General features: G+C 48.6%; 2 protein-coding genes across 6 annotated transcripts in view; one reads left to right on the top strand and one right to left on the bottom strand.

Annotated features, from left to right (window-relative positions):
• The first annotated feature begins 356 nt into the window (after positions 1 to 356).
• Positions 357 to 14,417, top strand: PHETA1 (PH domain containing endocytic trafficking adaptor 1). 3 transcript variants are annotated; one of them, XR_014528672.1, is made up of 4 exons: positions 357 to 593; positions 3,621 to 3,754; positions 9,222 to 13,360; positions 13,448 to 14,417. XR_014528672.1 is itself a non-coding variant. In XM_083514433.1 (3 exons), the coding sequence occupies exon 3, from the start codon at positions 9,234 to 9,236 to the stop codon at positions 10,038 to 10,040; it is 807 nt and encodes a 268-aa protein (XP_083370559.1). In that variant the 5' UTR covers positions 381 to 593; positions 3,621 to 3,754; positions 9,222 to 9,233; the 3' UTR covers positions 10,041 to 14,417. The 3 variants fall into 3 exon arrangements, 2 of the variants coding, with proteins under 2 accessions (XP_083370559.1, XP_083370560.1); XM_083514433.1 differs by having other exon boundaries at positions 381 to 593; positions 9,222 to 14,417; XM_083514434.1 differs by lacking the exon at positions 357 to 593 and having other exon boundaries at positions 3,215 to 3,754; positions 9,222 to 14,417.
• A 750-nt stretch (positions 14,418 to 15,167) lies between these two features.
• The window catches only part of CUX2 (cut like homeobox 2), a 250,431-nt gene continuing 240,035 nt past the window's right edge, over positions 15,168 to 25,563 (bottom strand). For 2 of the 3 annotated variants that reach the window (XM_083514127.1, XM_083514128.1), the window contains 3 exons: positions 25,041 to 25,229; positions 23,064 to 23,337; positions 19,274 to 20,582 (listed from right to left, as the gene is read on the bottom strand). In XM_083514127.1, the coding sequence (XP_083370253.1) occupies positions 19,811 to 20,582; positions 23,064 to 23,337; positions 25,041 to 25,229 (1,235 nt within the window). In that variant the 3' untranslated portion in view covers positions 19,274 to 19,810. Of the gene's footprint in view, positions 20,583 to 23,063; positions 23,338 to 25,040; positions 25,230 to 25,563 lie in introns of all 3 variants that reach the window. The other variant, XM_083514129.1, reaches the window with a different exon arrangement.

The following is a 25,563-nucleotide window of genomic DNA, read 5'->3' as shown; positions in this document are numbered from 1 at the left end:
GTCCCTCAGACCTTGTGGGGGGCCAGACTATATTTTTCTAGGGGAAAATGAATGAATTCCTATGCCCCACAAATAACCCAGAGATGCATTTTCAACAAAAGGACACATTCTACTCATGTAAAAACACGCTGATTCCCGGACCGTCGACGGGCCGCATCCGGCCCCCGGGCCTTAGATTGCATACCCACGATCTAAAACATAGGAATGGCATTTGAAAGAGAGAGAGAGCAGCAAGCGACGCCCCCCACCCACCACCTCCACCGCGCGCCCCTCCCCACTGCTGAGCGCAGCTGCCCAAGCGCCCCCGGCGGCAAGCGGAAGGCGAGGGGCGGCCGGAGCGCGGCGTCGGCGGCGTCGGGGCTCTTTGCCAGCCCGGAGAAGAGGCGGAGGCGGAGGCGGAGCCGCAGGCGGCCGGGCCAGGGCGCATCGCCCAGCCCCGCCGGACAAAAGGAGCTGCCCGGCTGGCGAGCGGAGAGCCCTGCGCGCGGCAAGGAGAGGGGCCCGGCGAGAAGCTACCGGGGCGCGCACTCTGCACATGGCCAAGGGGCGCGCGCCTCTCCTTCTCCGCCTCCCCAGGAGGGCGAGCGAGCGAGGTGCGGGGGCCAAGCTTCGCGACTGGGGCGGGGGGGGGTCCCCTTGGCTCCCCTTCCCTCCAGCGACACGCCCCCCTGGAGAGGGGAAGGGGGCAGGGAACCTTGGGGCAGGGGGCACGTGGGCATGGGAGGGTCAGGGTGCCTTGCGTGTACACGTATATGCGATTGCCAGCTGTTTGGAACTGTTTTGAATAATGTGTTTCAGTGCTGCAGCCGGCCCTGTGGCCTTAGGGTGAAGGGTGGACAATAGAATTATTATTATTATTATTATTATTATTATTATTATTATTATTATTACAGTGGTACCTCGGGTTACATACGCTTCAGGTTACATACACTTCAGGTTACAGACTCTGCTAACCCAGAAATAGTACCTTGGGTTAAGAACTTTGCTTCAGGATGAGAACAGAAATTGCGTGGTGTTGACGGGAGGCCCCATAGGCTAAAGTGGTGCCTCAGGTTAAGAACAGTTTCAGGTTAAGTACGGACCTCCAGAATGAATTAAGTACTTAACCCGAGGTACCACTGTATTATTATTAGGTAAAGGGTAAAGGGACCCCTGGCCATTAGGTCCAGTCGTGGCCAATTCTAGGGTTGCGGCGCTCATCTCGCTTTATTGGCCGAGGGAGCCGGCGTACAGCTTCCAGGTCATGTGACCAGCACGACTAAGCCGCTTCTGGCGAACCAGAGCAGCGCACGGAAACCGTTTACCTTCCTGCCAGAGTGGTACCTATTTATCTACTTGCACTTTGACGTGCTTTTGAACTGCTAGGTTGGCAGGAGCAGGGACCGAGCAACGGGAGCTCACCCCGTCGCAGGGATTCGAACCGCCGACCTTCTGATCGGCAAGTCCTAGGCTCTGTGGTTTAACCCACAGCCCCACCCGCGTCCCTATTATTATTATTATTAGTGTTGATATTAATATATAATGTTTGTACATTTTTAGTAGATACACAGATCAGGCCAGTGTGGCGGAGGGGTCTTAACCGCCAAACGCAAAGGGTGATCATGGAATATTATCATTTCAGAACTAGGGGCCAGAGAGCAGGGGGAAAGCACTTGGAGGAAAAAATTGTGGATAAGAGGGCAATCTGTCTCCGTGGTCCGAGGGAGAAATGATTCTCAATGCTAGAAGCTGGAAACCACAGAATGGGGAGAGTTCTGCTTGAAATCTGCTTGCTGACTTTCCACAGGCACCTGGCTTTGAGAACAGGATGCTAGACTCGATAGGCTAGGGGCCTCTTGGTCGACCTTAGAAAAAATGTTTTAAGAATAAGAACTGATCTATAAGTTTGATGATTAAGTTTGGATAAGGTAAAACTGGTTTTTTTCTTTTTTTTCAAATGAACTAACTAAATGAGAATAAAGTTATCAAAAATTAACTGAAGAAAGGGATGAGAAACACTGCAAAATTAATGAATGTTAGAATGATGACGGTTTAGAAGTTAAGTGGTTTATAGTAGTAATGTTTAAGTTAAAAGAAAAGAAAGGTTAAAACTAAATGAAATTAAGGGAGAGGACTTGCTGAATAAATATTTTGAAATTGGAATACAGAAAGGGGAGGTAGGAGGAGGTCATAAGAAAATAAGGGATTGAAATTATACTTGTTCTTTTTTGTTTGTGTTTTGTTTGTTTTTCTTTTGTATATAATTTCTGAAATTTCAATAAATATCTATTAAAAAAAAAAAAAGATAGGCTAGGGGCCTGATTCATGCAGGGCGTTTATTGCGTTCTCAAAGGATCGGAGTCTCCCAGTCCTAACTGGACTGGCAACTGGGTCTCGCTTCAACACTGCTGTGGAGACCAGCAGGCTAGCTTGGAGGTCACGACATGGTTAGGCGGTGGGATCCGGGTGGTACTTGACAGTATAGCTTCATCTCTGCATGGAGAGATTTCGGTCTCACCTGCGAGTACAACGGGGGGGGGGGGGGGAGGTTGGTTAAGTGGTGCTAAGGAGTAACTAGTCCATATGAAGTACCCATGCAAGGAAAGGTTAATTAGAAGAGTCACCCGGTGAAAAGGAAACCGAGTTGATTAATTGCACAAGTTTTCACAGACTGAAAAAGTTTGCATGTGAGTAAAATGACAGTGTTGAAGGGGTGAGACGATGGGGCAGGGCAGCCGTTGCAGCAGGTGGCATCTTGAAGGACCTCTTTCTTCCTGGGTGAGAGTGCCTCTTCTCATAATAAATTTATTATGGAATTTTAATTTTTTTTTAAAGAGAGAATGCCTCTTCTCAAAGGACCACCAGTGCCATCTTAGATAAGAGGACTTCCCTTCCACGGTGGGAGAAGATTCCTCTCCTGAAGTTGTGTCTGCTGCTGCTGTGTGACAGACACCATCATGCAGCCCAGCAAGTACCGTATTTTTTGCTCTATAAGACTCACTTTTCCCCTCCTAAAAAGTAAGGGGAAATGCGTGTGCGTCTTATGAAGCGAATGCAGGCTGCGCAGCTATCCCAGAAGCCAGAACAGCAAGAGGGATTGCTGCTTTCACTGCACAGCGATCCCTCTTGCTGTTCTGGCTTCTGAGATTCAGAATATTCCTTTTCTTGTTTTCCTCCTCCAAAAACTAGGTGCGTCTTGTGGTCTGGTGCGTCTTATAGAGCGAAAAATACGGTACACAGGAAGTTGCCTTTGGCAGACTCAGATCGTTGGTCCATATAATTCAGAGTAGTCCACACTGACAGGTAGGATTTCAGGCAGGATATTTTACCTGGAGATGCCATTGGGAGTTGAATCTGGGACTCTGGAATCTGGTGTGCAAGTTGGAAACAGATATCTCTTCCAAGGTGATTCCTAAGAAAGACAACAGCTGTCCTAAGATTGCTTAACGTTTGGTAGACATACCCAAATATATGCAGCTTTGGTGATGGATTCATGTCTGGTGCCCATTGCTTAACCATTTGACACACTGATGACTGCATATCCTCATGCCTGGTGCTTTTACATCCTGGGTTGTCCGGATGGAGATGAAACATTGCCTTTCCATTGTGAAAACTGAAATTTTCTATTATTGCCTTCTCAGAGCCAAGTTTAAAGTGAGGCGCCTGTGACCAGCAAGAAAATCCAGATTCCCCCCCCCCCCCCGTTTCAACGAAGTTCCTTCCCATTTTGGGTTTAGAACTGCAGCCTCCCAGCCTTGATGACAGATATTTACGTGTAAGTAAACCCCTCTCAGTTCAATGGGACTCTTACAAAGAGGGAATGTTATTACCTGGGGCTTTTGTTAAGTACTTGGATAAAATAAATAAATACGTTCTTTTCACATCTAAAAATAACATCTGCCCCGGTTAAATCAGCAATTCTTTTTTATGTCAAAGGTAATGAGTATGGAAGGAGATGGATTTAACTATGGGAGAAAGAAGAAAAGGGAGGAATCGAGTCAACATCTTACGGCAGTGTGGTTGGGGGAGGGTGTATGTATTTTTATTAAAGCGATAAATTGATAAAATAGCTTCTTAATGATGTCATAATCCAATTGGTTAATATAACCATAGGAACCAGTAAGACTGCAATCACACTTTCTTGGGAGTAGGCCCTGTTGAATTCAGTAGGACTTACGTCTGAGTAGGAATGGTTAGGATTGTGCTGTTACTGCAGAAAAGCGAGCATATAGGTATATATTTTTTGCTTTGACTGCATCCATTTTCAGGCTTTGGTCCTTGGGCTGAGCAAGATTAGTCCCAAGCATGGCAGGGATTTGTTCTGGGGTGGGGTGGGGCGAACATCCAGATGTGGCCCTCCAGATGTTGGTGGACTACAAGCCCCATCACTCCTAACCATCGGTTATTTGCATCATTAGCCAAAAGTCTGATTCGAGGGCACCTTCTGGTTTCCTGCACTTCTTAGCTTCAGGTGATTCTTCCTCCATCCACCTTGCTTGTCAGGAACACTTACTGACCGTGATGGATTCTGGGAGGTGCTCTTGAGCCCAGCAGGGTCTTCCTTTAGAAGCATGACCCTCTTGCCACCCCTGATTGTCTATGCCAGGCAGGTAGGGCTTGGCAGGGGCAGAGCGGTGCCCTCTGATCACCACCGCATAGAGCCATGGAAAACAACAGCTTTCAATTCAGCTTTGGATCATAGAGCTGCAAAGTTGGAAAGGCCTGATCTAACCCATCGCAATGCTGGAATCCTTGACACATGGCCATCCAACCTCATGTTGTGTTGTGTTGTGCTATTTATACCCCGCCTTTCCCCCAGTTTGAGACTCAAGACTGCTTACGCAGTTAAAATAAAACAAGCTGACAACATAGAAGAGGCTTGGACTGCAGGATGTGATACGTAAGAAGCAGTCAAGTACAACATTCCTTGTTTTCCTAGAGTGGACATGCAGGGGGATGTTTAGCAGTGGCGTAGCGTGGGGGGTGCCAGGGGTGCCGGCCGCACCGGGCGCAACATTTGGGGGGGCGCGTTTGGCCGGCAGTCCTCGAGGAAGCAGGAACCCCACTGTCCTCGGACCTCCTCCGAAGGCTGGCGGTGGGGCAGAGAGACCTTCTCGCTGCGCCAGCCTTTGGATGGCTGTCCTGAAGACTTGTGGTGGGAGCAGTGGCGTAGCGTGGGGGGTGCAGGGGGGCCTGCCGCACCTGGCGCAACATCTGGGGGGGGCGCGGAAGAGACTCAAGTGCTAAAATCCACGGGTTAGGGGGCGCAAATTACTTGCCTTGCCCCGGGTGCTGAGAACCCACGCTACGCCACTGATGTTTAGTCCAGCCAGTCAAAAACTTCCTGTTTACTCCTGGCTGGGACATACTTCCTTTGCATGTGACTAGAGGTGGGTGTGACCTCACCTGCCCAGGTAACAAAAGGACGAGACATGCAACACATTCTCTCTCTTTGACTTCCTCTGGTGTTAGAGCAGCATTTTAGCTAGAAATGCCCTGTTGGCTTTCAGCCAACAGAGGACACGAGGATTATCCTCATATGGGATAGATCCACATGTATATATCTTTAACTAAGTCTGCCTTTAGGGATCCAACTGTGAGCTGATGATGTGAGTAAACTTCTTTTATGGACTTTAAACAAGATTGTGGCGTGTTTATTCTTTTAAGAGGGATATAAGGGAACTTACCAGGAACCTAGTAGTGAGAGGCTTAAACAAGCCTGCAACCAGCTATCCACTGTGCGTTTAAAAGGGGAATGTAAAACTCGGCTAAGTAAAAGAACTTGCTAGCGCAAGTTAGGAAGGATATTAATAAACAATATATCCTCTCCTGCCTCCCTGAACATGCCCACATGGACAAATTCATGACGAGGCTGCGGGTGGCTGCTAGTACTGATGGCTGTGCTTTGCCTCCATGGCTGGAGACAATAAATGCTTCTGCATCCTAGTTGCTGGAAGCCGCAGGAGGGAAGAGTGCAGCTCTCGCACCCAGGTCCTGCTTGTGGGTTTTTCCATGGGGCATCTGGTTGGCCACCGTGGGAAGAAGATGCTGGACTAGGTGGGCCCCCTTGGGACTGATCCAGCCTCAAGACTCTTTTTATGTTCTCCAAGGTTCTGTGAACAAGGAAGGGCCTCTTTGAAACAATGGAGTGGGTAAACAGATCCCATTAGAACCCCCCTTTTGTTGTTGTTTAGTTGTTTAGTCATGTCCGACTCTTCGTGACCCCATGGACCAGAGCACACCAGGCCCTCCTGTCTTACACTGCCTCCCGCAGTTTGGTCAAACTCATGCTGGTAGCTTCGAGAACACTGTCCAACCATCTCGTCCTCTGTCGTCCCCTTCTCCTTGTGCCCTCCATCTCTCCCAACATCAAGGTCTTTTCCAGGGAGTCTTGTCTTCTCATGATGTGGCCAAAGTATTGGAGCCTCAGCTTCAGGATCTGTCCTTCCAGTGAGCACTCAGGGCTGATTTCCTTCAGAATGGATAGGTTTGATCTTCTTGCAGTTCATGGGACTCTCGAGAGTCTCCTCCAGCACCAGAATTCAAAAGCATCCATTCTTCGGCGATCAGCCTTCTTTATGGTCCAGCTCTCACTTCCATACATCACTACTGGGAAAACCAGAGCTTGAACTATACGGACCTTTGTTGGCAAGGTGATGTCTCTGCTTTTTAAGATGCTGTCTAGGTTTGTCATTGCTTTTCTCCCAAGAAGCAGGCGTCTTTTAATTTTATGACTGATGTCACCAAACAGCAACCCCCCCCCCCTCCTTAAAAGCAAATGACCTCAGAAGATGCAGTGGCAAGATGGGGAAGGAGATGGCTGGAAGGGAGCACATCCTCAGGAGAGTTACTCAGCACCAGGAGGTCAGGATGAGTTGTTTGACCCGATTAGCAACTTTCTCAGTAGTCAAAACCTTTTCCTGCTTCTTTCTTTCCTCCTTTTTTTTAAAATGTGTTAGCAAAAACTGCCAAGATTAGAATAGAGGAAGTGAATTGGCATTGAAGTGCTTCCTCCTTCTTTGTTTTTCCGATCCTGGAAACAGCTGTCAGTCACATCCACATTCCCCCCCCCCCGGGTCACCAAGTTGCTATATGCACATTTGCCCAGCAGACAATGCGGAGATGCTGGTGGTGTTTAGAGAAAGCGTGCAGATTTTGGAGGCGTCACACCCTGGCCTTGTGAGGGGCTGAGTGCTGCAGGGAAAGTGCTCATCATTGTTCTACTCACCTCACCTCAAAATCTTCACCTGCATTTTTTCAGCTAATGTGATCTGAAAGCAAAAGCACTTAAGTCGCTGTTCACTGCCAGGATTTGTGTGTGTGAGCACCAAATTAAAAAGTTGTTCTACTCCATTTTTTAAAAAAGTTTTAATTTATGCATCTCCTGTTTAACTTAGGGACACGGGTGGCGCTGTGGGTTAAACCACAGAGCCTAGGGCTTGCCGATTGGAAGGTCGGCGGTTCGAATCCCGGCGACGGGGTGAGCTCCCGTTGCTCAGTCCCTGTTCCTGTCCACCTAGCAGTTCGAAAGCACGTCAAAGTACAAGCAGATAAATAGGTACCGCCCTGGCGGGAAGGTAAACGGCATTTCCATGCGCTGCTCTGGTTCGCCAGAAACGGCTTAGTCATGCTAGCCACATGACCTGGAAGCTGTACGCCGGCTCCCTCGGCCAATAAAGCAAGATGAGCGCCGCAACCCCAGAGTCATCCGCGACTGGACCTAATGGTCAGGGGTCCATTTACCTTTTTCTGTTTAACTTGCTGACAAAGGAGCTAATATCTTGCAATTAAGAACAGGTGTAATAAGAAGCCAAGAGAGGGAAAATAATAATTAAAGAGTGGGGAACATTTGTGGAATATCTGAAAAATTATGGTATGTAAGTAAGTGCATTAGTAGGGTTAACTTAAGCAGTTAAAATAATTTTCAAGGTAAATTTCAGAATAACTTAAAAATGGAGTAAAGTGGAAAATGCAGTGTTAAAAATTTAAATAAGACAAGAAACCACAAGGGGGGGGGTCTAATATGCATTTGTATTGGAAATATGTGATTGTAAGGTGTGCGTCTGTGAACTTTTGAAAACTGAAAATAAAATTAAAAACAATAATAAATTATTGCAATTAAGAAACTCTGCTACACTTGAGCAGTGAGATAACTCGATCTCATCTCTTGCAAGACCTTAGATCTCAGCTGTGTGAGCAGCCCAGGGTTAGGGAAGCTACCTAAACGACCAGCTGCAACTCTTGGCAGTGAGTTGAGATGTGGGGATGGCCTGATATACTGATTTCCTTTGAACTTGTGTGCTCACCTTAACTCCAGAGGTTATTGCCTTGTTTGGCAATAAATTGTTTAGGAAGAATCCTGGGGGGAAAGCTGAGCTGGGGGACGATGTTTGTGAGATTCAGCCTGAAATTTGGGCACCTCCCAGGCGGGGCATGAATGAAACCAGAAGAGCCCAGTGTCTGGATCAGGCCAAAGGGGACCTAACCAGCCCAGCATCCTGTTCCCACAGTGGGCAACTGGGTGCCCCAGTGGGAATCCCGCAAGCGAGGACCCGAGATCAATGGCCTTCTTCCGACTTGTGATGCTCGCAAGGGGAATTCAGTTAGTTCCCGAATGCTGGAGTAGCGCATAGTCGTTACAACCAGTAGTGTTACTACCAGTGAGGAGGATTGTTTTGAGAAGATACTGAATTATTTGAGTAGGTTTGAACAATTTGGGGCAATCAAAATGTTAAAAGTTAAATAAACCTTGTGGAAGGAGGAGCGTTAAGGTATATAAAAGTGTACATATGGTTAAATTGAATATGTTATTATTGAATACGTATATTATTGAATATTGTATACCCAAAGTATCAGACGCCTGGGGGGTTTCACTGTTTGTGTTTTGGTGGTTGGTAAAAAATAAAATAGAAATAAAAATTAGGAAAAAAAAGTTCCACGAATTTGCCCGCATGCCTTTCAAAGCCACCCCAGTCGTGACCGTTGCTATATACTGTGGGAGCAAAATTTCAAAGTTACAACTAACTGTTGTGTGAAAAAGTCCTTCCTCTTGCCTCTCCTGAATCTCTTCAGCTACGTGGGGCGGAGGCTGCGGCCATTTTGTGCCTCCAGAAGAGGGCTCAAAATAGCCGACATCTCCTGGGTTCCAGGCCTGATAGATCTCCTGGTTCCTGCCAGGGGTTGGCTATGGCCTTGAGGAACCTCAACCTTTCTTTCCCTCTTATTTTCTTCCTCGTTTCCAGGCCTGAGCGAACATGAAGCTCAACGAGCGAAGCTTGGCCTTCTACGCCACCTGCGACGCCCCGGCGGACAACGCCGGCTTCCTCTACAAGAAGGGCGAGAGGAACACGGCCTACCACCGCCGCTGGTTTGTGCTGAGGGGAAACATGCTCTTCTACTTTGAGGACCGGGAGAGCCGGGAGCCAGTGGGGGTCGTCATCCTGGAAGGCTGCACCGTGGAGCTGTGCGAGTCCACGGAAGAGTTCGCCTTCGCCATCCGCTTTGACTGCGCCAAGTCCCGCACCTACGTCCTGGCGGCGGAGAGCCAGGCCGCCATGGAGAGCTGGGTGAAGGCCCTCTCTCGCGCCAGCTTTGGCTACCTGCGACTGCTGGTGAGGGAGCTGGAGAAACAGCTGGAGGAAATGCAGAAGGCCTCTTCCGGCTGCCACCGGGTCCAGCGGAGGGCGCCGCTTTACCGGAAGAACAAAATGGCGCTGAACTCACAGGACTTGCTCCCGGAGAAGCCGTCTGTCCCGATTTGCATCCCGGCAAAAGAAAATGGCTGCGCCCTCTGGTACAACTCCGAAGGCCCAACCAGCCTGCCGGCGGGGTACCCCCAAGCCAACTCCTGGAGCACCAGGACCTGTGGGGAGGACAGCTTCGATGGGGGTCTGAAGCCCCCACCGCTGCCTCCTCGAAGGAGGGCTCTCTCGGGCAATTCCGGTAGTTCAGAGGGCCCTGGCAGCCCAAGCTGCTTTTCCAGACTCCATGACTCGTACGGAAGGGAAGTCCTGGAGCTGAGAAGGGCATGGCTGGAGGGACAAAAGGATGGAGGGCTCTGAGGAGCTCCTTGGCAGCGGGGGAACCTTGGGAGAGGCCAATAAATGGAGACCTTGGCTGCTGTAGATATCACTCAGCTCCTGGAAACTCCGCGCCCTGCCTGCCGTTGCGCCAGCTCAAATCTTCCCATTGCCTTTAAAACCCGGGCCAGTTGCTTTCCCACTCCTGTTCCCCCTCTCCGTGCAGTTCCTGGAAAAGACTTGCCATCCTTTTGCACCTAGAAAGCCTCAGCTTGTTAATGATAAAAAGGGATCTGACTTTAATACCAGACGTCACCACCACCCAGGCCAGACTCGAACCACCATCAGAGGTGTTGACATTTCTTACCGTGGTCCTCCTCTCCTTCCTGGCAGGGGCTTCTGCCGTTGAGACGGATGTCTGCTGTTACCAAACACTGGGTTGGGCACAGTTTGGGGCAATGGGAGAGCATTCTGACCAGGTTAAGCGGTGGGATCTGATGGTTTGGGCCAGCTCTCCACCAAAGGGGAATTTAGAGACATCTACACGGACCATCCCGGTTCTGACATCATGGCGGGGCTGGTTTGGAAAAGGTCGCCATCGTTTTACTTGCTGTCTCCTGGGATTCTTCCATCTTGCATCAAGCACTGTCAGGTGTTTAGTGTTCCTGGTTTGTCGTTGGTTAAAGTAGAGGCACCTGAGGAGACAGGTGTGAGAGAGGCCTTTGGGGACCCTTCATTCTGCATGCTCCTCTTAACTCAGTTTCACCTTTGAACGGCACTGGTTTAGGTGGGGTTAAGACTACGGTTACACTACAATTGTAAATGGGTTTAATACTCAACCTCCCCCCTCCCAAATATGACCTTGGGGAAACGTCCACTAAGAGTCTGAAATAAAGGGCAGCTGTCAACATTTTTTCCTGGTGCTCTGACAATCAAAACCCAAGATGCGTGGTTAATGAGTCAGACACGGCTGCAATATGCAAGGAGCAGGCTGTGTTTACTTGCGGAAGAACAAAGTCTGTGTCCTGCCGTAGAAAAATACTGGGCTGCAGCCATTGCTAGTCCTGCTCAAGGGAGACATTTTGGAATGGATGGACATGACTTAACTTGGGGCCATTAATTTCAAGGGGTCTACCCCGAGTAGCACTTAGGCTGCATTCACCCAGCAGTTAGTTCCAATTTTCCTAATATTTCCATCACTGTTAGTTTCTATATCTTTTCCCAGCTTTTGCATGACATAAAAGGCACTTCTGAAATATAGTGGAATATGGAGCCAGTTTAGTGCTCATCTCTCTGGTATCTGTGATACAGAAAAATTAATTTGCTTGCAGGAAAAAATCCTTGTGCGGATAACATGGAAATGTGTGCTATATTTGTTCCATATTATGCTATGTTTCCGGAAGTAGCTTTTATGTTGAGTGAAAGCTCAAATGTAATGCAGAACCCAGCAGTTAAGGAAATGTTGTGGAAATTGAATAAACAGCAGTGTGGATGGATGCAGCCTTTGTTGGCTCCAACCTGTTGTCTGCACTGCTTCTGTTAACTTACGAAGTTGCCCCTTTCTTTTGTAAAAGATTTCCTCGGCCTTGACCATCACCCCATTTGCCATTTTATAAAGCCCATTTGAAGGGCAAAGAATCTTTCTTGAACAACGCTGAGAGGGAATCTTTGCAACCTCATTTTACAGAAATGGAGTTGAGTGAGTTGACCCAAAATGTACATGTTTTGTGTGTGTGCACAGGGGACGCTCAGCTGGCTCTCGTGATGAGGAAACAAGAGGGGCAGCTTCGTGTACGTTCATTTCTCCTTTACTCTTCATTGCTAAAGAGGGAGAGGCAGCATAGCATAGTGGTTAGAGTGTCAGGGTTTCAGACAAAGGACATTCCCGGCCTTGCCTGGAGATATTGGGGGTTGAACCAGAGACCTGTCTAGCTCTGCCAATGGACTACAGCTCTTCCCCTCAAAATGAAGTAAGTTCCTAGGCCTCATGGCTGTTGATAAGGAGCTGAGTGAAATAGGAGCATAGGAAACTGTCTTGCTCCAAACCACATCACTGGTTCATCTCGTTCCATGTTGTCCAAGCTGGAGTGGCTTATGCTACAGACTGAACCTTGGACCTTCTCCAGAGATCACCTTCCTGCTTTTCATATTTACAAATGGCAGCGCAATGCGGCGTGGGAAATTGCCTTGGTAAAAGTGACTGGAAGAGGAAAGAAACGCCATCTTGGGTGGGGAATCAGGCAAACATTTTCAAACTTCAGCCAAAAAGAGGAGGCGTCGTACGACACCTCCTGAGCTATTTTCCCAGTCTGGGCTTTTCTTCTACAGCTGTTCCTCGAGTTAGGTTTGTGTGAAGTGGGGTTCCTGCGAAACCAGCTTTGTTTATGTGTTCCCGTGGGTATATATAATCTATCACTTCTCTGTTCCTGCTTCCTTCTGATGAACTCGGCTACCACAGACTGTAAAAATAGAACAGAATATGTGCATCCCTTTGTCCGCCTCCAATCTTGCATTATGGGATAGGGGAAGGAGGCGTCCTCTGCATTTCTGGTTGGTACTGTCCAAAAAAATGCATTTAGGCAAACGAAAATAGGATGCAGCTTACGAGCTAGTTCAGCATTACCTGCACGGACTAGCAGCTGCGCTCTGGGGGTTTCAAGGAGGGGTCTGTTTGCAGACCTACCTGTGCTTAGGGATTGAACCTGCCGGTGGGTTTCTGAAAAGCTCCACAGCAAAGGTCTTGGGCGGGGTTTCTTCTCAAAAGGAAAACGGGAGACAAGGACAGGCTTCTTTGCAACAACCCAGCTTGCTCACAACTACTGGCTTGCAGCTGTGGGAGGCTGGGTGCCCGGTGCTTGGAGGCAGCCTTGTGTCAAAAGTGCAGGCAGCTCTTTAAGGACAGAGGGCATATTTTTGCCACTGAAAGAGGAGAATGCAATTTTGCCACTCCGTATCAACAGCCAAGGGGGACGCGGGTGGCGCTGTGGGTTAAACCACACAGCCTAGGACTTGCTGATCAGAAGGTCGGTGGTTCAAATCCCCGCAACGGAGTGAGCTCCCGTTGCTCGGTCCCTGCTCCTGCCAACCTAGCAGTTCAAAAGCACGTCAAAGTGCAAGTAGATAAATAGGTACCACTCTGGCGGGAAGGTAAACGGCGTTTCCATGTGATGCTCTGGTTCGCCAGAAGCGGCTTAGTCATGCCGGCCACATGACCCGGAAGCTGTACGCCGGCTCCCTCGGCCAATAAAGCGAGATGAGCGCCGCAACCCCAGAGTCGGTCATGACTGGACCTAATGGTCAAGGGTCCTTTTACCTTTACCTATCGCCAGCCACAACAGTCAGCAGGAAGCAATTAGTGCATTGTGCCAGCTTTCACCGACTTGATACCCTCCAGATTTTTTGGGCTACAACAGCATCCTGGCTGGAGGGTTTAGTCCAAAACATCTGAGGGTGCCAGGTTTGCAAAGGCTGGCACTATGGCAAAAGGTTAAGTCTTCTGCCCACCATTTGCGATGTTTTATGCTTGAGCATTCTCCAGTAGGCACAACCTTCCTCACTAGATCTTGCCGCCTTGCTTTCAGTGATTCCAAATTCATTGCCTTGTCCAAACAGTGTGCTAATTGCAGGTTGGATGTGACAATTCATTTCCCTCAAGTCCCCTTGAGCCGCCCGGCAGTTGTGCCAGTCACATTGCCGGACAAGTCATGCAGTGAGAATTTGCACAACAAGGCAAAACCAGTTTGGAACTTGATTTCGCTGCCGTGGCCTTCCCTTTCCTCAACGAGGGCCTTGAGGAATTTTTGGATAAGTGTTGGAGATGGGAGAGAAATTAGGTTTGGTTTGCATTTTAATGCAGACCCAGCTAATTCATGCTTCCTGCAACCACCTGGGACACAAAGTGCAGCTATTTTATTTTTTTGTAATGGTGCATTTCTTAATTTGGGGGTGCAGTTCTCGAACCAAAAGATGTGTACAAAAATAACTTAAGGGAAAAGTGTGCCAAAGAAAATGCAAGCATCGGTAAAAGCGACATACAGAAATGTGTATTATGGGACATCACATGAAAAATATGTATTCTGGGAGAAATGTGCACTAAAATGCTGCTGAACTTTTGTGGGCCCTTAAAAAAAAAGCTGATTCAAAGATGTGAACTGAATTTGAGATTGTTCATCAACGTCTCTTGTTTCTCCTTCGAAACCTGTTTAAATTTGGTACTGTTTGTGAATGGCTGCCTCAGAAAGATGGATGCTACCCAGAATAATTCTCTGCACTCCCCTAGAGCTATAATTTGGCACCTCATTTTCACAGGTGATATGTGTGCTTTGGGGCTGTCCTGGCAAGCACCCAGTGTTGTATCATATTTCTGATTAAGAAACAGGATTAAAGATTTCCACTGAATAATTGAGGTGCAAAACCCAACGTGTTGTGCCTGTGTTTTCCTCTTTCACAACCCAAGGAGCCCCTCCAAGCACAGTTGAGGGTGTCCAATTCATGCCCGAGCTGCCTGTGTGCTTTGCTCGAAGCCCTTTTCCGTTCCAGATAAAAACCACAAGTGTAAACATTCTGCAGCCGGTCAGAAATTGCTTCCGAGTTCCCAGAGCAAATCAAAACGAGGCGAGAGGCTGGGTGAGCTGGCGAGGCACAAAGAGTCGCAATCTTGCCGCACCACACCTTCTCCAGGGTTTGTTGATGGTGACCCAATTCAGCAGAAGGTGGGGCAGCTCCCGGTGGAAGGCAGCAACGAGGAAAACAGCGATTGAGCAACAGAGACAGACAAAGCAGTTGGGCCGCACTGACCTATTTCTCCACGTGTTTTGCTGAATTGTCAGTGTACTTCCACAACAGAAAGCTGTTGTCAGAGCCCGCTGTGAGCAGTAGAGAAGCTTGGGTACCACCTGCAAATGAAGACCATCTTTGCTGACCATGGAGAAAAGGCAGGATATAGACATCATAGAATTACTCTTGCTTGAGTTCCTTTGGCCTTTCTTCCCATCACCTAGTGCAGGAAGGCACAGGGCACAGACTTCATTAATCTAGCAGGGCAGCAGTGGACAAAAAAAGGAGATCAACACAATAAACTGAGACGCCAAGCCAAGATGTTATACAATTTCATTATTATTATTATTATTTTTAGTGGCTCTTTTACAGAACTTGTGGTCCTTTTTCCCCCTTTAAAATGTTTAACAAAGTTCAATCAATCTTGTAGAAACTTTTTAAAGTACAGTACATGAAGCTAAGAAAACGTGACCTGACGCCTGCCCGTCAGCTTTCAGTGCAACAGGATTTCTCTCCGGGTTTGAAAGACTCTCTCTTAAGTGCTTAGTTCAAAAATCCTGTTCCACTAAAGCCAGGGGGGAGAAGTCAATGGATCCAACTCCACTTTCTGTTTCCTGCTAACGTGCAAACGGTTAGAAAAGTTAACGGTACGTGAAAATTGCATTTGCTCAGATGGTTCCTGCATGGGGGCCATTTTCAAGGCCTGTCAGAAGGCCAGATCAAGGGAAGTCGTGAACTGCCAATACAGTGGTACTTTGGGTTACATACGCTTCAGGTTACAGACTCCGCTAACCCAGAAATAGTACCTCAAGTTAAGAACTTTGCTTCAGGATGAGAACAGAAATCGTGCTCTGGCGGCAGCGGGAGGCCCCATTAGCTAAAGTGGTGCTTCAGGTTAAGAACTGTTTCAGGTTAAGAACGGACCTCCGGAACGAATTAAGGACGTAACCAGAGGTACCACTATACATAAAAATGCCTTCCATTCTGATGAAAACAGAGGGGGTGGGGGGAAGCACACCCCCTACTCAATGCATAGCCTTTGCAGCAAGCTACTCATTGCTTCTCCATTTTCAAAAGCAGCCCGTTGTTTCAAAAGCGTTTCAAGCCCAAGTTAAAGAATGAATAACTGGATTAACCAGTGTTAATTGAGAACGAGGCGGGGTGGGAGGAAAGCAACTCTCCAATCCAAACTTATTAAGGCAGTCATTCTGAACAGCTGTACTCTCTCCTGGTCCGGTTCTGAGCACCATTTGAGTAGCCTTCAAAACTCTATGTGGCACGGGGTCAGGGAAGCTCAAAGACTCGCCCCGTCCTGCACAAACCTACGCAGGTTTTAAGGTTAAGTCACTGGCAGTTGTGCAGCTAGGTTATTTCAAGAATTTTGGACTTTATGGTCTTGCAGTCAATCAATCCCTCCACCCCCACTGAATTGCTTCACTTCAAAATGTGGGAAAGCCGACCCAGCCACTTTTGGGCGCCTTCCTGTTCACTCTACTGAATGGGGCCTTGACAGATTGACTCAAAAACCTGCCCTGATGCCACCAGAGGTCCTGGCTCCTCTGCAGGGCTGTCAGGGTAGGATAGGGAGCCCTGTGTTGCGGTTCTAGCTGGCTTTTTTAAAATGTTCTCCTTTGCCGCCAGCCGTAAAAATGCTTTAGCTGCTGCTTTATTATTACTGTGAGCTGTTTTTGAGAGGTTGACTCTGCTGGGGTGGGAAACATGCAGGTGTCCCGAGAAATAATTTAATGAAAGCAGGAAATAGTTGGAGGAAAAGCACCTCACATCACATGAGCTCAAAGTAGCCGAATGAAAGGTGCGTAGGCCTGCTTAGTCTGTCTCCCGGCCAGCCTTCACCAGGTGATTCTGCAGCCTTCTTGCATCATTTGTTTGGATCATTCTGTTACTGCCGATGCAGAGATGAAGCAGAAAACCTGCCCTTGGAGAAGGTGGCCACGGAACAGCTGACCAGGCTCTCTGGAAAGCCACAGATGCAGCCAACATTTGGATAGCTCTCGCCCTACAGCTCCAATGGCTTTTTTTGTGTATTTTTGAACACCTGTCAGAAGCAGCACAGTCTACCCTAAATGTCTCACCCAGAGGTGTAAAGTCTGTAAAGGTAAAGGTAAAGGTAAAGGGACCCCTGACCATTAGGTCCAGTCATGGCCGATTCTGGGGTTGCGGCGCTCATCTCGCTTTATTGGCCAAGGGAGCCAGCGTACAGCTTCCGGGCCATGTGGCCAGCATGACTAAGCCGCTTCTGGCGAACCAGAGCAGCGCACGGAAACGCCATTTACCTTCCCGTTGGAGCGGTACCTATTTATCTACTTGCACTTTGACGTGCTTTCGAACTGCTAGGTTGGCAGGAGCAGGGACCGAGCAATGGGAGCTCACCCCGGAGCGGGGATTCGAACCGCCAACCTTCTGATCGGCAAGTCCTAGGCTCTGTGGTTTAACCCACAGCGCCACCCATGTCCCTAAAGTCTGACCTCTCCTCAAATACTAAGGCTAACTTACTTAAGCTTTCTCTTTTTCTATTTTAGTTGATGCAACTTTCCATGATCAATTTAGGATAGACTGTGCATCCTTAAGTCCTCATTTGACTGGGTTTTTCATTTTTTTTTGGGGGGGGGAGAGTTGCCCACTTCTGGGGAGATATATATACTCACTGACCAAGTGTCCCACCTAGACACATAGGGGGGACAATTGGTCAGTGATCCTCTCTGGCCAGATCCTACCTAGGAAGCTGTATTATACAGAGTGAGACCCTTGGTCCACACAACATTCTACACTGACTGGCAGTTGACTCTCCAGGATCTGAGGGGGGGGGGTATTCCCAGCCCTACCTGAGTATGCCAGGGATTGAACCCAAAAACTTCTTCATGCAATGCACGCGCACTCCTCCGCTGAGCTATGACCCTTCTTACTTCTCAGCATGAGTTCTATGCCAGATCTAGTGTCAATGAAAGCTACATTGCAGCTCCCAACCGATTTATGGGAGACTGGGCCCTGCTTCCCTGCCAGTTCTGCACCAAAGAAAATTATGAATTTGACGGTCAGACTAAAAACATGCACATTTGCAGAAACTTACTTTGCATAATACATCCCACCCCCTCGAATGAATAATGCCATACATCACACAAGCATATTATGCGCTATGAAATTGGTATGCAAAATAAGTGTGTGCAAATTTGCATAAAGCTTTCAAAGGGCGTTTTCTTGGTCAGTGCAGGCAAAATAGGAAGAAGGAAGGATGGAGAACTGTTGTGGTTGGTGATGGAGGATGTCAGCTGTGGGGAACTAGGTCAGGGTCCAAAGCGCCATCTTCTTAACGCACTGGAAGTTGTGCTCAGCACACATATAATCTACTCCAGCTTCTGGGTTTTCAGTACGCACTGCCAATACACTTTCAAGCTTCTCTTCACAGCAATGAGGACCAGAAACTTAAAAAAATAAATAAATGAAAACTGGAAGTGTTCCATTTTAGGAAGCTGAATACCACATCTGACAGGAGATTCTTGACTTGATTGGGATTCCAGTGGGGTCTGTTAGAAACACAGAGAGTCTTGGGCACAAGCCCCAAAGTCCTTTGATGTGCGCCAGACCTTCTCCTCTAAGCTTGCAGTACCGTCTCCCTTGGAATGAATAAGGGCACATGGGGAACTCATGACTGGGTTGACAATTGGGGGTGGGTTGGGGTGGAAAAGAAATTGAGCATGAACCAACATTTCCTCTATATTTCCATACTCTTGTAGGCAAGAACCTCAGCTGGTTGCTCCCTTCCAGAAACAAAACACTGAGCTAAGCAAAAAGGCAGTGATTTTCACGCACCCCAAAAAATGTAAACCTTTGTATGGGGTGTCCCGGTTATTGAAGTCTGTCCTTGCCAAAAACCAAACGCACCACAATATTTTTCAAGCTGCCAAACACACCTTTCTGAAACAAAAGATGCTACTTTCTAAAATAGTGGGCAGGAGGAAGAGCATGGCTGTCGTTTGTTTGTTTGTTTGTTTGTTTGTTTGTTTGCTGCTGCTTCGTTAATGACGCTTCTGGCCGTGTTCCTTGGTTTTGGTTTCTGGCAGGTCACTTGCTAGAGGAAAGCATCCCAACTATGGAGTCAGTTCTCAAACCATGCTACATCTTGTTCAGGAAGGCTATTGCAAACATATCTCTACAACATATACAACGGCACGCAACACTTCCCGCCCCCATGTTACAAAAAAAGAAAGGAAAGGAAAAGGAAAACAACCGAACAGGTTCCAAAACATACCACCAGAACTAAGTAACAGACTCAGGATGGCATCGTGGATTCCAAATTTAGAGTCTTCATGGACTATAAGACAAGTCCCTGGAAAATGTCGCACTAACGCTGTGTCTTACAGACAGGTGGGGGGAGGAAAAAGAACCCACTCCCCCCCCTCGGTGATCAAGCTTAGCAAAATTTTGGTCAGTCTCATAGTGCTTCTTGATGGCTTTGATCAATGAGTCTGGGTTATATCTTTAAATTTTTAAATTATTTTTAATCTCATCCAGTGGCAAACTACAAGACTTTTCAGTGGACATTTAATGACACAACTGATACAGTTTATAGCTATCTTTTAATATCAAAGCAGCTTGAGCTGTTAATAAATTCCAAAGTTTCCTTTTATTAAAATATCTAAAAGAGGTCTATAAATATTATTTTAATATGTTTTTTTTCTTCTAAAAGTGTTCCCAAGTGGGTTTTTGTTTGTTTTTTTTTTCGTTTTCACATTTAAAACAAACAAGGTCAATTTTATCTTCCCGTCAGGAGCTAAGAAAAGGAGCTACAGCGTAGCTGTTTAACCACTCTTGTTCAACAAAATGGAGCTGGTTTATCTCTCTTCCTTAGTAGTCAAGGAAATTAATAAAATAGATATATGTATATTATATATATAGCTAGATAGATCTATTTCTGTACACACTCCGCTACCACTCCCTGCTTCACCAGCTTGTTCAACAGCATCTAAAATCTGGACAACAAAATATGGGTAGTTTTTTTTCTTTTTGACTCGGCCTCCTCAAAATTCCCACTCCAGGGTTTCATCTCGGTTGGCTGCTCTCTCCAGCCGATGGATGATGCTGTTGAGGTTGGCCATCTTTTCGTGCCGCCGCTGGATGTTTGTGTTCAGTTTGGCATTCGGGGGCGTCGAGCCCGTATCCGTGGCGGGACTTGAACTCGGCGCTTTGGCAGCCACGGCGCTCAGTGGCAACGGGGAGATGGGGGCAGACGAGGACGGGACGGGAGAGACGGACACCATGAGGCCAGGCGAGGAGGCTGCGGACGGGGAGTTCAGGGAGACCTCCAAGCTGCACCGGGAGGACTCGGAAGCCGATTTAAAGCTAATGGGGTCCGGGTGAGGCCTCTCGCTGCTGTCTGACTCCAGGGGGTTATGCAAAGAGGGGTAATCGGGAGCCCCGGGGACGTGTGTTTTGTTATGTGGGGCGCTGCCCCATGTCACATTGTGGGCCTCGCTTGGGCTCCCTGTATATGCTGCCTCCACTGGCTCTTCTTTGAGGCTAGACCTGGAAAGAGGCTCCATCTCCCCATCCAGGCTGCAGGAGTCCCTGTGGTTTGCACAGTCCTCCACCTGCTCCTCCTTGATCTGGACCAGGGACTCGCTTTCTCCTTGGCACTCGGCGTCTCTGAAGGTGGGCTTCCTGTCCTCTTCTTCGGAGTCAGGGCTCTGGGGCGGAGGGTCCTTGAGGGAGTTCCTGGCTGGCGTCGTGCTCTGCTCCGGGTCTGTGTCTTCCTGTGCTCCTTCCACCAGCATCTCACGGCGCATCCGGGACCTGCCAGGGAAAAGGCCAGGGAGTCAGGGCGGCTAACAGCAGACGACCTCGAGGACTTAGCGAGGAAGAGTGAGAGCCAGAATAGTTCGTAGGGTGGAGCACCATGCAGTAAGGCTAAGAAGGTTTTAGGGTGCAAGACCCACTTTTGCCACTCATTCTGTGGGCAGGGGTGGACTTTGGGCTTTCAAATTTCAGCGGCACCCTGTGTGACATCACACACCCGCCTCTCACCTTCCGTTGTTTGTTATTGTTGCAGTGCCCCTGGTGGTGCCCTCTCAGCTGGGCGCCCAGTGCCGGCAAACCATTTGCACTCCCCTAAATTCGCCTCTGGCGCGGGCCACTCTTACTATTCTCAGTCAAAATGCCTTACCTTAATGATACAGGGCCTTCTCGGTAGTGGCACCCACCCTGTGAGATGCCCTCCCATCAGATGTCAAGGAGATAAGTAACTATACAACCTTGAGAATACATCTGAAGGCAGCCCTGTACAGGGCAGCTTTTTAATGTTTTCGTTCTGCGTGGACACTGAAGTCCAGCGCCAAGGGCCTTCTGGCGGTTCCCTTGCTGTGAGAAGCCAAGTTACAGGGAACCAGGCAGAGGGCCTTCTCGGTAGTGGCGCCTGCCCTATGGAACGCCCTCCCACCAGATGTCAAAGAGAAAAATAACTACCAAACTTTTAGAAGACATCTGAAGGCAGCCCTGTTTAGGGAAGCTTTTAATGTTTAATAGGTTACTGTATTTTAGTGTTTTGTTGGAAGCCGCCCAGAGTGGCTGGGGAAACCCAGCCAGATGGGCGGGGTACAAAGAATAAAAGTACTATTATTATTATTGGAATCACAGTGGCTTCACTCCCTGGGAGTGTCGTAAGACTGCAAAGCCCTTTGAAAATGCCCACACCGCCTAAGCAGTTTCCGTGATCAGATTCTGACTGCATTAGAGATGAGTGGACAATACGGAAGTGCACTGCGGTGCCTCGTTCCTTTCACTGCCCAGAGGTGGAGCTCACCTTCAAATGAACACTGCTGTAATGGATCACCTGGGTGGGGAATCTTTTTATCAATCTGAGGGTTGCAATTCTTGGGGAGGAAATCTTCCTGAGGCTGCGTGCCAGGGGTGGGTGGGGGCCAGACACAAAATTAGGCAGGCCAACGGGTGTGACCCTTTCACATGTCACAATTGGAGCTTTTTTGCATGCGCACCTTGCTGTTTCCTGTCACGGCTAAAAATTGGCTACTGTTTCTTTAACAGTCAGCATGAGTCAGCGGCCTACAATGACTCATGCAACCTTTCGCTAAATTGTACCTGTATATATAAAGTGGTCAATGTTAGTGTTGGGTTGGATGGATGGTAGAAAGCTGGTTGCGTTTGGTGTGTGTAAAAAGCTGTCAGTCGTGGCTGGAGAAGAAGACTTTTAAAGAATAAAAGCAGCAATCCTCTGACCATTAGGTCCAGTCGTGACCGGCTCTGGGGTTGCGGCGCTCATCTCGCTTTATTGGCCGAGGGAGCCGGTGTACAGCTTCCAGGTCATGTGGCCAGCATGACTAAGCCGCTTCTGGCAAACCAGAGCAGCACACGGAAACGCCATTTACCTTCCTGCTGGAGCGGTACCTATTTATCTATTTGCACTTTGATGTGCTTTTGAACTGCTAGGTTGGCAGGAGCAGGGGAGCAACGGGAGCTCACCCCTTCGTGGGGATTCGAACCGCCGACCTTCTGATCAGCAAGCCCTAGGCTCTGTGGTTTAACCAACAGTGCCACCCGCATCCCTAAAGCAGCAATACTCTGCAAGAATACTCTTTCTCAAAGACTCTTTTGTGGCAACTAAGGTCTGAGGGATGTATGGAAGTGAGAGCTGGACCTTAAAGAAGGCTGATCGCCGAAGAATTGATGCTTTTGAATTATGGTGCTGGAGGAGACTCTGGAGAGTCCCATGGACTGCAAGAAGATCAAACCTATCCATTCTGAAGGAAATCAGGCCTGAGTGCTCACTGGAAGGACAGATCCTGAAGCTGAGGCTCCAATACTTTGGCCACCTCATGAGAAGAGAAGACTCCCTGGAAAAGACCTTGCTGTTGGGAAAGATGGAGGGCACAAGGAGAAGGGGACGACAGAGGACGAGATGGTGGGACAGTGTTCTCGAAGCTACCAGCATGAGTCTGACCAAACTACGGGAGGCAGTGGAAGACAGGAGGGCCTGGTGTGCTCTGGTCCGGGGGTCACGAAGAGTCGGACACGACTAAACGACTAAACAAAAACAACAACAAGGTCTGAGGACTAGGCAAAGGAGTTAGAAGGAGGTCAGAACCTTTTCTTTTTCAAACACTGACACCTCCCACCAACCACGCAACTAGGACCATTCCAGCCAGGGCTGTGTTCTGCCCTTCGGCCTGCGGGCCCCCACCCCTGGACTTAAAGCAGCCCTGGCAGAGACCTTAATATGGAAAGGAAGGGGTTGAAAGCTCATCCGGCCCGATTCTTCACCTGTAGTTATGGAACCAGTTGATCACTGTGTTGGTCTTGAGGTTAAGCTGGAAAGACAGCAGCTCGATGGTCTGTTGGGAAGGGTAGGGCTCCAGCTGATAAGCCTTCTTCAGGGCCTCTTTCTCCTCGGGAGCCAAGACCACCCTTGGCTTCTTGATCTGCAGAAGGCTGAGGTCTTGAGATTGGAGGCTGGGGCTGGGGCACTCCGAGCGGGTGTTGGGGGACTCGCTGTCTGAGCCGGCACTGATCAGTCCATAGCGACGCTTCAGGTAGGCTAGAGAGAAGGAAGGAAGGATCCTCAAAAGGCATTCTTATGGTCCTGATTTAAACATCAGGCTATACGAAGAGGCCGCTGGATTAGGCCAATAGCACATCTAGTCCAGCACCCAGTTCTCACAGTGGCCAACCATATGCCTGTGTGAAGCACGCACACACACACACAAACACACACACACACATATGAGAATGAAGGCATGGTGACCGAGTGCAGAATGAAGCCATTCATAGAATCGAGGCACAAGGTTGTCAAGGATGGGCCTTATTCACAATCGCTAGGAAAGCATTTTTAAATGTAAATACTTAAAATAATCCTCTTCCCTATGTATTTTTAAAAAGCACTGTTGTATATCTATATTTTCCATTTTGTCTTTATATGCAGATACGGTTCAAGCCTTGAAATAAAATTATTTGTCAGCATAACTTTTGTGAAAATCATTTATATATTTACTTATTTATAAGACTTCAGCTATCCCCAGGGTAAAAAAAAAGGGGGGGGCACATTATCTACCTGGCCCAGGCCTCTGCCTGGCTCTGCAAGGCCCTGCCCTTGAGCTTAGAAGGGAGCCAGCTGGCAAATGGAGTCTTTAAAAAACTCCATTTACCCTTGCGAAAAGCAGACACCACTGCCTTTTGTGGAAGGATGTTCCAGATATGCAGTATCTGCTGCCCCCCCATTAGAAATGCAGTGGTACCTTGGGTTACATACGCTTCAGGTTACAGACTCTTCTAACCCAGAAATAGTACCTCGGGTTAAGAACTTTGCTTCAGGATGAGAACAGAAATCGTGCTCCGGCGGCGTGGCAGCAGTAGGAGGCCCCATTAGCTAAAGTGCTGCTTCAGGTTAAGAACAGTTTCAGGTTAAGAACGGACCTCCAGAACGAATTAAGTAGAGTGGCACCTTGGGTTAAGTACTTAATTCATTCCGGAGGTCCGTTCTTAAACTGAAACTGTTACTAACCTGAAGCACCACTTTAGCTAATGGGGCCTCCTGCTGCCACCGGAGCACGATTTCTGTTCTCATCCTGAAGCAAACCTGAGGTACTATTCTGGGTTAGCGGAGTCTGTAACCTGAAGCGTATGTAACCCGAGGTACCACTGTAATTAACCCGAGGTACCACTGTAGAAGGAAAGGATTCACTCATCCTTGTTACATATCACAGAATCTTATAATTGCAGGGTTGGAAGGGAGCCCCCAGGGCAGTGGCGTAGCGTGGGTTGTCAGCACCCGGGGCAAGGCAAGTAATTTGCGTCCCCTAACCCGTGGATTTGCGCCCCCTAACCCGTGGATTTGCGCCCCCAACCCTAACCCCCAGATGTTGTGCCCGGTGCGGCCGGCCCCCTCTGCACCCCCCAAGCTACGCCACTGCCCCAGGGTCATCTACTCCAACTCCCTGCAATGCAGGAATCACAGCTAAAGATTCCCTGATAGATGGCCATGCAACCTCTGTTTAAAAACCTCCAAGGAAGGAGTTAAATACGTCCAATGAAGGAGGCATCACCCATTCAAAGGGGAAGCATGCTGGGGGCAGGAACTTCAATCTCAGGCCTGGTCCCTTGTAGCTTCACAGCATCCCTAGCGAAGGTGTGGTCCCCACAAGGGGAAAGCATGCCATCTCCCCAGGTGTCACACAGCTGCTGCCTGCGACGCCGGCCCAGGAAGGCAAGCAGTTCTGGCATGGGCGCCCTCCCCCGCCTCACCTTTCTTCTCCAACTTCTTCATGTCCCGGAGCTTGTCGACATTGTGCGGGTCGTTCAGCCAGAGCTGCATGCGGACAAAGGGCTCCCTTCCCTTAAGGCTCAGCTTGTGCCATGGCTTGGGCCTGGAAAGGAGGTCAGAGACGGACCCCTGAGTCAAGCCCAGGATGCTCTCTCCAAAAAGCCGCTGACCTAACAGGAGAGAGAGAGATTGGAAGTTCAGACTGCGGGGTGCCGCTGAGGAGAAACTTAACTGCAGCATTGGCTGTTTCCAGCAAAGAGGTAACATAAGTGAACAGCACCTTAGAGGGACTGTTTCAATGCTGCTGTTATCTCAGAAGCAACAGAGGTCCTTGCAGCTAGCGCAGGGGTCTGCAACCTTTAAGTCAAAAAGAGCCACTTGGACCCGTTTCCGAAGGGAAAAAAAACTGGGAGCCGCAAAACTCGTCATTATAAAAATAACTTTTTTTGTCACTTTTTTATTATTTCTTTGTTTGACCCCTCAGAATTACTCCTCCTCATAGAA

The sequence above is a fragment of the Podarcis liolepis genome, assembly GCF_965112155.1.
Source record: "Podarcis liolepis genome assembly, chromosome: 7".
NCBI lineage: Eukaryota > Metazoa > Chordata > Lepidosauria > Squamata > Lacertidae > Podarcis > Podarcis liolepis.
Note: the sequence above shows the minus strand (reverse complement) of the source record. Positions and strands in the feature narration are given on the sequence as shown.